Source organism: Nothoprocta perdicaria, unplaced genomic scaffold (genome assembly GCF_003342845.1).
Source record: "Nothoprocta perdicaria isolate Ctin4 unplaced genomic scaffold, notPer1 scaffold_110, whole genome shotgun sequence".
NCBI lineage: Eukaryota > Metazoa > Chordata > Aves > Tinamiformes > Tinamidae > Nothoprocta > Nothoprocta perdicaria.
In genome coordinates, this window is record NW_020454206.1 from 892,626 (window position 1) to 904,472 (window position 11,847).

Sequence of the window (11,847 nt, forward strand, 5' to 3'; positions counted from 1 at the left end):
CATGGGCATGACCCTGGGCCTCAYGTTTTCCATTATCCAAGTTCTAGTGAGATGGGGGTGGCTGAAGAGACCTGTTGTGGAAGTGGGATAGAACTAAGCCAAAAGGGAATGGTGCTGGGGGCTGCTGGGGAGAGGAGGAGGGAAGGGGAAAAGATGGGCAAACAGGACCATGGAGGAGCAGGTGACAGTTAGAGCTTCCTCTTGAGCTTGCGGCTGGCCCCACCGCCGCCGCTCCGCTCCCGCTTCTCCTTGCGCACGCAGAAGTACTTGGTGACCCTCTTGCGGCACTGCTCGCAGCGCACGGCGCAGCACCAGTGGAACTTGCAGTTGCAGCTGGACACCATCTCAGCCCGCCGCTCCTCCACCGCCAGCCCGCAGTCCCCGCACAGCCGCCGGCAGCTCCGCTTCTCCCACTTGCTGAGCGCCTTGCCCCGCTTCAGGCACTCCCTGCCCTCCGTGCCCAGCAGCCCCAGCGTCTTGTTCTCCAGGCAGTAGTCGGGAGAGTCTTCTAAGTGGACCAGCTCCTTCTTGGAGATGGAGCTGAAGGTCTCGGCGATGGCCCCGCGGCTGGCAGCGCTGTTCCCTGCCCCCTGCAGCAGGTCCACCTTGAGGGCCTTGTGGTAGCGCTCTTTGAGGTAGGTGCCCACCTCCCGGAACTCGGGCAGCTGCAGCCAGCAGGTCTGGGTGGTGCAGCTCCCGGACACACCGTGGCATTTGCATGTCCGCTTCATGGTCCCTTTCACGGCCTGCAGAATGAGCAGAGAAAAGGTTCTCAGGAAGAAGCCTGCAGGGCTTCATGGGGTCGTTTCCGTACTGCAGCTCAAGTGTAAATTTGGCTCCAAGCCTGTGAAAGGGCTTCCTGGGAACAACAGCATTGCCCAGGGCTTTTTTTTTAAAGTTCAAAAGATTGGTTATCCAAGATGAAATGCAATTTACAATAGAGGAAGGAGGAAGAGGGCACCAGGCAGGAATTAACACCATAATCATGTAACTCTGGCTATGTTAAAACAAACGATGTGAGTCGCATCAGTACTGATAATGCCTCTCTTTCTCCTCAGCAAGGTAATTATTTCTTCTGAGCACGTGCTTTTGGCCACAGAGAAAAGCACAATGCTGCAGTGAATAGCCACAGCAAAGGTGGTACCCAAATCTGGAAGTAGAGATGGGACTCACCTTTCTCCCAGCCTCGTTGTTGTGCAGGTTCATAGCAGCTCTGGCATCTTGTCCAGTCTCCAGAGCATCCACAAACTGCTTGGAAATGGCTTCCCCAAAGCCCACGTTGTCGCTGCAGCCTCCCCACAGCCAGCCTTGACCCCCTAGGGAAGGAGACAAGGTGAGCGCTTTTAGGGAAGCCCTTTGCTTCCTGGCTTGTAGCGCCAAGGATGAGAAAGGGTCCCAGAAGAGATGGAGGGAATGAAGTTGTGGGAGAAAATCTAGCTTTCTGCCTAGTGATATTTCCATATTTTCTCCAGTTTATGCCATTTCTAAAAAGACTTAGATATGAACTATCATATTAATGCAGGCAACTATTCGTGTAGGCAATGGCAGGGAAATGTCATGTGTTACCAGCCCAGGAACTTCCCTGCTTTCTCTAGGGGATTTAGAAGCTGTTAATTATCCTGCATTATATTCCCTTCCCTCAAACTTTGATTTTAACTGTTTTACTCTGACTTGTAGAGACAGCATATGCTTGTCCAACACATGTTGCCAACTTGGATTAGGTAACTTTTGTTTACACATCCCATCAGAGCAGGCAGATTCCTCTTTGCTAGGAAGCAAACCAAGCCTGGTACGTGTGTACCTGTGAGGTCCTCTTTTCAGAATACCCAGGTTCCCAGACTGATCTTCAGCATCTCCAATAGCCCTGATTTCATAATTAGCACGAAGAGACGAGTCAGCTCACAACTGGGAAACTCCATACCAAGACATTGAATTTATTTTTTCTTACCTGGGCTTGTTAATTTAGTTCATTTGACATTAAATAAATTGTGTGGTTTGTTTCTTTTTCTCCTAGAGAAAAACATCAAATTCTCTGTGAAGATTTGAAATCTGGAATATTCTAACTCTAAAGTGCTTCGTGGTACATGTTGGGAATTGGTGTTTAATGGCCCCATGGCTCTCTCCTCTCTGAAAGGCCAGGCCCTTCACTGGGCTTCCACAGATCATTGCAATCCCCTCTTCCAGTGAAAGGAAGCAATGTCTCCAGGCAGGAGAGTAATTGCAGTAGATGATGAGGTCCCAATCGAGCCCTGGGCCTAAGGAAGAATGGAAACGCTAACAAGCCCAGCTATAACAACTCTGAGTCATCACAGTGGCATTTAGAATTGGATCATATTATTTTGGACCAACCCATATTTTCCTTTGCCTTCCAATGTTTTAAATTGACAATGGAAAATTTTCATGGAAAACAGACATGTTTTCTTGGGGGGGGGGGAGGAGACGTGTAGCATAACTAACTCAATTTTCCAGAGTAGTTAAAATTTGGTGTCTCATTGCCCTAAACTCCTGCTCTCTTAGAGACTGGCCATCCCAGACATCATACACGCAAGAAGCACACTGGTTGTTTTAAGACTATTGGTCAATAAAGCAAATTACCAAATATTGGGCATTTCTGTTGAGCTTGTCATAAACTGACTAGTACAACTGTGCGGGGAATGGCTCTGAAGAGATTTTGATCATTTGAGAAGTGGCTTCTTTTTATTCAAAACATAACACAAAAAATGTCAATGTTTTTCTGTGGGAGGTGAGTGGTGACCTGCAAGTTCTGGGGGTTGCCCACAAGGGAAGGCCATGGAGAAGGCCTGGCTGCAGGCCTGGCTGCAGCTGTGACAGTAATGAGATGAGGGCTGCATGCTGCCACAGCGGTTCTCCTGACTGTGCACACCACCCTGACTAATACTCATGGAGTTTATAGCTGCCACCCTGCCCTCTCCTACTTGTAATTCTAATAGTTTGGCTCCTGGGCTACCCTGGTACTGCAGACCTGGAAGCCCTGAGATCCCTGATCCGCACTTTTCTAACGAGGCATACTATTTAGATGCACAGCACCATATCAGGTCTGCTTCTGTTATGCTTCCATTCCCTCCAGTGCTTTAAACTGAGTTGTCCTTAATGTGAACGAGAAGAGCTGCCACCCCCTTCCACTTTTCTGCCCGTTTTATTTCCCTAATGTAATGGAAAACATCAACGGCCTCAACTGGTGTAATTTGGAGGTGGCTCCGTTAGCTTCCACAGAGCTACTTTGATTTCCACCAGACAAAGCTCTGTTCTGGGAGTAACCTGCAGGTGCTGGGACCACAGAAGCATCTGTTTCTCCAGGCGTCTGTGCAGGAGAGCTTTCCCCAGCGTACAGGGCATGAGAGATGGGCCACGGCTCGTCTCCTTACCAAGCTGTCCATTGCGGGAGTCATCGCAGCCGCAGTTGTCAAAATCCCCGAGGCTGCAGTTCCGGGTCAGCGTGTACATGACACCCGCCGAGCTGATGGCATGGACAAAAGCAGTTTCTCGGTTGGCTGTCAAACAGGAATACAAGGAGAGGGGACGTGCTAGGAACTTCATAATGAGGACAGCGTTAGAAATGCTCCTGCTATGCAGGAGTAGGAAGAGATTTGCAATYGGCAGGCCTCTGTGGGTTGGAAATGAAGGCCTGCATGTAAGATTAACCTGCTTTTAGCTCAAGCTACAGAGGGATGGAAGCTCCCAAATTCAATCCACATTGTTTTGTGTCATTTCGAAGAGCACAGGTGAGTTTTGGCTGTCCTCATGGGAGCTCTCCATCAGGGATGCAGTGTAGACCAGTACGTATCCCACCTCCCACTAATACACTTCAGAGGGAAAGGGGCTCCCGGCAAGGACCAGAGAGCTGATGCCCAACAGCCTGCTCAAATCCATAGCTCTGGGCAGCGTCCATGACAGTCCATTGGGATCTGTGTGGTGATTATCAGCTCACTTCCCTGACCCTTTGCCTCACATTAAATGCCAGCAAGGCCTGGTTTTGAGCAGATAACCGAGGCAGGAACAGTTCTGGGACCTGCTCCCTCTCTCAGGACTGTCACTCCATGCCACAGTTTCCTCCTCAGGGACCCAAGCAACCTGTCTTGGATTTTCAACCCTCCATCCCTCTTTGCACAGGTCCTTTGCTCACTGACAGCCCCCCAAAGCCCTCAGGCTCTCTGGCTGCAGCCAGGTCCTGCCTGTGCGTGACAGGAATGACCCCCACAGCACACAGGTGTCCAGAGGATTCGCCTCTCTGCACTGAAGCACTTCCCAGAACCTGCAAGTAGGTAAAGAAAGGGCTGGCGGGGAGGAGAGGGGAACTTCCCAGGACTTGCAGGCAGGGAAGAGGCACTGGTGAGGAGAGGGGGGACGCTGGGCGCTGCCCCGCGCCCAACGGGGCCGGCAGCAGCCTCGACGCTTCCCTTACCGCTGCGCAGCCCGCCGTGGCTGGAGAGCTGCAGYGCCCGCTCGGGGCAGTTCCAGCGGTCCCAGGCGAACTGGAACTTGCACTCCTCGATGCCGCTCTGCGCGCCCGCCGCCACGCTGCTCGAGTAGATGAGGTAGGCCTAGGAGCAGAGCGGGCTCAGCGCGGCGGCGCCGCGGGCATGGCGGGGCAGCCATGTCTGCCGCAGGGCCGGCCCTGCTCCCTGCCCCTGGGCTGCGGGACTGGAGCAAGCCCTCGGCCAGACGGCCCTGCGTGTAAGGAAACCCACTGGGGCTCAGGGGAGTCACTGGTGCTCAGGTTTCCACCACTGAGCAAAGCCAGCATGGTCCCAGCCGTTCCCACCGAGCGCCGAGGCTGCCGTGAGGTGGACGTGCTTCGCGCCGGGGTGTTGGTGCTTCATGGTTCACAGAAGTGCCCCAGGCCCCCGCGGAGGTGGCACTTGAGCCACTCTCCTACCCTCGCTGGCAGAAACAAGATGTGCAGAACCGAGGAACCTTCCTGGGTTTGTACCCCATGGATGTGATTGCTGGCAGGAGCAGCAAGTACACGTGTACTGGGCCGGAGCACGCGTGTCCCCAGAGGGAGAAAGGCAATGAAGATGCCAGGTGACAGGCACACTGGGGAAATCCTRGCCCAAGCCCGGGCACAGGTCCTAATGTAACCTGATCGTGAGGGAGCAATAGGTGACAGGTGGGGTCCTCAGCTGGTGCTAATAGACACCTCTCCAAAAYCTGATCCCCACCAACTTAAAGAGGCCTTAGGCTGCCTTGAACCAAGACCATCATAGCAGAGGGGTAGGGAAAGGCTGGTTGTGATGGTTTGTTTCTGGGTTTCACTTGCACAGTGTTTGGAAAAGTGGGTGCTGGGAGAGCACTGGCCAGGGCTGTGGAAGAGCAGAGGGAGAGGCAYAGCCTCCTCCCTCCGGTTTAGTGGAACCGGGGATGGACATCAAAGGGATTTCTCTTACCTTGGGGCCCGTCATCAGGAAATTATTCACTGACCTGGAAGAGAGCRAGACGCAGCGTGAGCGGGGAGGGGGCGGTGGTAGGGGGCCTGGGGAATGCCTGGCATCCTCTGGCTCGCCCCTCACCGCTGGCTCCAGGCATTTTTGACCTCACCCTGTCCCTCTTTGCAGTCCCCTGTGTGGTGGTGGKGGGGGAAGGCAGGGCCTTGTTGTCCTCCTCCCCTTCCCATCCAAGCTGCGGCCTCTCTGTGCTGCTCTCCCCCATTCTCTCTCCATAGCTGTTCCAGAACCCTCCCCTGTTCTCCTTTCCTCTCCTTTCTACCACTCCAGTGCTCAGCTCCTTTCCTCCTGAGCTGTGGTTCTCTCATCCTCCCTCACCTCTCCTTCCTGCCTTCTTCCTTAAGGCTGCCCTTCACTCCAATAACCCCAGTTTTCAGTGCTCTCTGGCTCTCATAGCCTTTCCTTTTTGCCTTATCAAGCATCTACTCCGCTCAGCCTAGCGTCATGGACCTCTTGCCTCTCCATAAGGGATATTGTAGCAGGAAGATCACACTACTGCTCATCCCCATGGGATCCTCCAGGTCCCAGCATCCTTGATCTCCCTCAGCCCATAGTCTCTCTTTGGTGGCCATTGCTACACCAGCCAAGTGCCTCACGGGGCATGTTTGTCATCCTGGCCCTGCTGGGCAGCCCTGTCACCACCTGGGTGCCGAGCAGGAACGTGTGGATTTGCCTTGGGAAGCAAATCAGGGAGTGGAGCCAAGCTCCTGTGCCCTGTGGCTGCGGATCTTGCAGCYGTCCCTGGCTGGGTGTGTGGGGCACCGACAAGGTCTAGGGCACTTGGTTTGCTGTTGGGGTCCTCTAGAGTTTATCAATGAAATAAATAGTTTGGGATCCTTTTATTCCTATCTAGAATCACATCCTATCTAGATGATAAGTAGCCATTTTGGAAAAACTAAAATGGGTCAGTATGTTCCCAAGTTTCAGATGGCCTCAGAAAGAAAAAACACCTCAAAAGGGTTTTCTATAATACAATATTTTTTCATGCTTAATAATCGCCAGCAATTTGAAAAGTGCTAGTCAAAATTAATTTTTGTGRTGTTAAGTGAAATATAAAACTCAAGATGAATTGTCTTGAAAAYTGTCAACTTGTAAGCATACGTGTGAAACACTTGATTCCGTGGATTCAGTGGAAGCTATTTCACTGAAAATGTGGAGGGCTATTTTAGTGATTTTTAAGCTTCAAGTCCCAGAAACATTCAACTTCTGGGCCGTGTGAGTGCTCTGTCTTGGTTCTTTGCATCACCAATGCCTAGTTTTTGTACAGAAGGAGAAAATTTTCAAAATGTGGGCCCTATCCTTAAGGATGTTAGAAAACAAATAAAATGARCTCTAATATTAATTTATTTATAAACCACAAAGCTAGTTTTACGGCCTTCTCGCACCTGTTTTGTGCTTCACGTGGGAGGGAAAAGTAAAGCCACTTGCTGAGCAAGCCAGTCCTTGGCTTGCTCATCCTGGGTTGCAAATTGCTTCTGCTGGACTTTTGATGTCAGGCTTGAACCCCAGCACTGGGGAGAGGGGTCAGCAGTGGTAGGATGGGACTAACCAGTTCAGTTCCCTCCTGTTGCCCTCACTTTCCCATTTGAAGCCATGGGATCTCCCATGTTTGCCTGCAGACTTGAGCTGCATTCCTCAGTTACACCTCAAGGAGAAGGTCTAGCTACTGTAGCTTGGGCGAAATCATAGGAAACCTGTTTTTTATTCAGTGATGAAAGTATTGTACTTTGTTTAGAACTAGTGGAGAGTTTTAAAATAGCGGAGAGAACTAGTTTCTGAAATTTCTCTTTGGAAAGGCTAAATTATTTTTGTGGAAATGTACCCCCAGTGGAGCTTTCATGGGGAAAGATTCCAGTGGGTGAGAAGGAGAGTCGGCCGGGGCCGGGGCGCGGAGTGAGGGCTTATCCCTTTGTTCAGGCCAGGGATTCGAACCCGGCTGTTCCTCAACCCCTCCGGGTGCTTATGCTCTAAGTTGATGGCTGTTTTGCAGTGGAATTTTCCTCTGGGAGCTGCTTCTGCATTGTACAGCTAATTAAATATTTCCTGGCACTCAGAGGGACGGGATCTGTCGCCTGGTGATTAGAGCATCGGGTGACCTGGATCACATAGGGGCATGAACCTGGGTCTTTTCAGACTTTGTAAGCTCTGTGGGTCCCCATCTTAATGCAACTGTGTAGTTGCATGAACGGGTCATTTTCCTTCTGTTTCCCTTCCCATCCTTTGCCTTTTCCTTAGGTGCCTTGCTACAGGGACGGCTCCAGCTGGCTTACCATGCTGCCAGTGCAAATGTGACCCCCATGGAGCAGCTGTGAGAAAATTCTGGTAAAATGCCCTCACGTAGGCAAGGCTGAGAGAAAGCAAGTCCTGTCTTGGTTTGCTTTTGAGACCGAAACAAGAGACACATCCCATCTGCTTTGCTTCCCACTTCTTTGGCAGGACATGCTGAATTCACTGCATGCCACAAGTACCTGCCTCAAAGCCTTGATGGCTTCACCTTGGGTTGRAAACACCTGAGCAGCTGGAAGGAGGAGAATAATAATTCACAAATTCGGAATTTACAAAGAACTGTCCCATTAGCGGGTGTCAGTTGGTGCAGCTGCTTTGAAGCAGAGGGGCTGTCCCTCCCGGGATAAACCTYGAGGTTCCCAAAAAGACCAAGTTCAGGATATGCCAATTCGCCATCTGCAGCTGAGCACATGGTACAGTAGCAATTTCCCAGCAGGATATTCTAAACACTTTTATCGAGTTGGAGAGACAGAAGTGTTTCCCCGGGCTCTCGGAGCAGCAGGCGCGCGGCAGAGCGGCCTCGCGGGACTGAGCCGTGTGAAGGAGTCATTCGGACTCGTGGGTTTAGCCCCACACGTTTAACCCCCCCAGCTGCAAGGGGGCTGAGGAGAAGGGGCGGTGGGACAGTTTGGCTGTCAGGATGCTGCTTGCTGCAGGGCAGCTGTATGGCYGGGAGGGAGCTGGAATGGTTATTTCAGGAACAAAAGGTAAAAATGGAGGTAAATTCTCTGTAATTTGTCTTTGCCCATATAATATAGCTAAGAAATCCCTGGATATATTCTCCAAGGATGGCAGAGAGCATTTTTACCTCGCATGTCACAAACATAATGCAACATAGAAAACMGCAGTAGAGTCATATCCCCATTATCAATGGGAATTGGTATGAAAATGAATCTCTTCATTTTTGCCCCATAATTTCTTTTCTTTTTTTTAAACTACTTATCTGACACTATAAAGGAAAGAAGAATGTAACCCTAAGCTAACTAGCCAGCCGCACCAGCAACAGGTGTAAAGCAGCCCAATTCCAGCAATTTCAGTGTTGCCACACTGATTAAACACATGAAAGGAAGCTCTTGATACGATTTTTCTCTTTCAGCAGAGCCTGTGGGGATTGCACTTATCTAGAACGCTTTCATTCCCTCTTCAAATTCCAGGGAAGTGTGATGTGGACTGAAACAGAAACCCAGATAGACGGTGGCAGGTAGCGAGAGAAAGGTCTGTCTGAGCGCTGCCCCGTTCTGCAGCCCAGCGCTGTCCGCCCAAGGTAAAAACAAAAACTTGAACACATATCCAGGGCAAGGGAGGTTTCAGGGCATCCTATAGCACCAAATTACAGCTGTATCAAAGCTAATGGGTATCTATTGCAGGACTTAACATAGCTCTGTGGGAAACAACTGCAAATTACCCTGCAAAGCAGCCATCCCATCGTATTTTATGCATATGAAACACTAATAAGCTTTTGACGTTATAAGCTTTTGACAATTTGAGCTCTGTTGCGATTTTACCAATAAGTACATTCCCCTCCTCAGGTCTGTTAAATAAGCATCAATCCTCATCACTGAGAAAATGGCCCAAGAGTCTTGTCAGGTCTCTCATGAAAATATCTGTTTCATCCTTGCTCATCCACCGATGCCTTAGTGTGCTGCTGATTTAGTTCTCTCTTTTTAGAAAATTTTGTGGCTGCATGTAGATCCTTACTGTCATGATAATAAATATAGGAAATGGATCCAATTTCACTTGGTTCTCTAGTTAAAAAAGAAATAAACAAATGAACAAAAACCTTCAAGTCATTTGAGAAACAGCAACACTGGACACTTAGGCGCAACTTTATAGCTGAAATGGAAAAAAACCTAGACTTAAAACTTGCTTAAGTTGCAGTGTTAGGGATTGTTGTGTTACTCCTACAATATAGGAGACTAGGAAGCAACTTGCTAGCATTTGAGGCTCTACATTTTTTATTTTCTTTTTTCTATTTAGTTGTAGTGTGTATATATATATATATATTATTTTTTTCCTAAATGAAACACTGATATTTTGCTTGCCTAGAAATGCACTGAGCATGCARCCTAGCCAGCATAGTGGAATCACCAGAGGTCTCTAACAAACAACCTATATAAAATTAATAGCTACTGGTCTAAAAGTCCTTTCCTCCCCACAAATTCAGGTGATCAGATAACAGAAAAAAAATCTTGTTGCATTTTAAACTATTGGATCAAATAAAGAAAAGTAAGTATTGCAAGCAGAATTTTTGCATGATTTTCATGAATCTTTTATTCCATTTAAGAATTAAGGGAGAGGATCTATAATAGGATGATTGGGAATATTTTTTTTTTTTGCAATATTCCCTGAAATACCTTTCTCTCAGAATATCATGACCTATCAGCAAGAAATCTAGAAGGACTATCTTGAACTATAAAGATTTCTCTTAAATAAAAACTTCCAAAAGGCACAAAGAGCACTTGGATACCCTGCCTGCCATTGAAAATGTCTGGGATTTGCTCATTTAACTATACTTCATGCTTCTAAAAATTCCCTCCTTTGATTTTTTTCCTAACAAACTTTGATTTTTTTCTTTCTTTTAACATAAACAGGCTAATATACTAAAATATACTGAGGAAAGCAAGAGAAATATACAGGGAGATAGAGAAAAGGAAAAGCAAATCAGCATAAGCTCTGCATACAGCTGTTGTGTAGGATGGGGAATTTATTTCGAGTTTGCTATTCTAAACTAAATATAGTTTGCTCTATTTACTGTATTTTAAAAGATATTAAAACAATTTTTTTAAGGGTGGGAGAACAGCTCTGAGAGAGCACAGATTTAACTTCTAGCCTAATGGAAGTGGACTCCCCTTTACTTTTGAGTTTATCTTTCTGCAATTTTGGCTTTTCCACCCATGGTAATAATTTCAGAGATCTGCTATGGAGCAGGCAGGGGATTTTAGTCACTAAATGGGAAAAGACTTTCCTTGCTGTTACAGATAAGGCTGTAACCCACTGCACACAGTCCCAAGGGCATCACAGTGCTCAGCACGGCTACTCAGTGGAAATTACGTATGAAAGAATAGCTGCAGAGCCAGGTCATGTGAGTCTGTCTCCRTACCTGGATGGGACAGGTATACTCCAGAAAGAAATGATGCTAGATTTGATTCCCCAAAAGTGCAATCTTTTTTCGGTCCACCTTGTAAAATATTTCTGGAAATCAAAGTAAAATCTCCCTGAGGACAGAGGAATAGACCCCCAGGGAATGACTGCTGCTTTATACTGGGGCAACTGGTCTGAACAGCGTCCAGGTGGTTGGGAACCATTTGAAAAGGAAGCCAAATCCCCCAAATTCAGGACCAAAATCTGCACCAAAATTTCCTTCTCAGAGGAAATCCAAGTACCCAGATTTCAGACAAACATAATCCTGTGCCTGCCAAGGAGTCCGGGTCTTGGTCTGTTCTGATGGAGCGATGCTCCTGCACGTTTAACTTATCCCTGCTGTCTCTGAGCTCTTAATCAGTGACTGTCGTCTTTGGGGAAAATGAGAAGACCCGTTTGATTAAGACAAGAGATAAGTAGACTGTGAGCCTTTGAGGGGAAAAAAGAAATCCCCCAGATTTCCAGTTGAGTTGTCTTCCCATTTGGCAATGAGAGGCTAGATCTTTATGTCCGCTCTCAGAAAATCTACTCTAATTTACATTAGATTAGGATCTGGTCCATAAAATTACTGCAAAAAGGTGAACGAGGGAAAAGGGGGCTTTTTTTGCTTAGATCAACCCTCTCTCAGACTGAGCATGTTTCAACTTAGTTAAATATCTGATCCCATTAGCGACTGGAACTCGGTTAGGTGGAAAAGAGGGGACGTTTAGGAAGGTGAAGAGGAATATCCTTGGGGTCTCTGGGAAGAGCACCTGCCCAGACACAAGCCGAGGTGCTCCCAATACTCACCAGGCACAGCAGGATTGGAAGAAGGGAATGAGGAAGAAGATGCCCAGATAAGGGTCCATGTGAAACATAAAATCCAAATAAACAAGGAAAAAGAAGATCCTGAAAAAAACTTGGGTACCACCACCAGGGAAAAGAAACAAATGAAAAAAAAAAAAAAAAAAAAAAA

At 48.1% G+C, this 11,847-nt stretch overlaps 1 protein-coding gene across 1 annotated transcript; it reads right to left on the reverse strand.

The window, feature by feature from the left end:
- Nucleotides 1–182: 182 nt before the first annotated feature.
- On the reverse strand, nt 183–11,773 carry WNT8B (Wnt family member 8B). The gene is made up of 6 exons (XM_026050473.1): nt 11,682–11,773; nt 5,409–5,442; nt 4,424–4,562; nt 3,387–3,512; nt 1,174–1,316; nt 183–746 (listed from the first exon to the last, which is right to left on the reverse strand). The coding sequence occupies exons 1-6, from the start codon at nt 11,747–11,749 to the stop codon at nt 189–191; spliced, it is 1,068 nt and encodes a 355-aa protein (XP_025906258.1). The 5' UTR covers nt 11,750–11,773; the 3' UTR covers nt 183–188.
- Between the last annotated feature and the right edge of the window lie 74 nt (nt 11,774–11,847).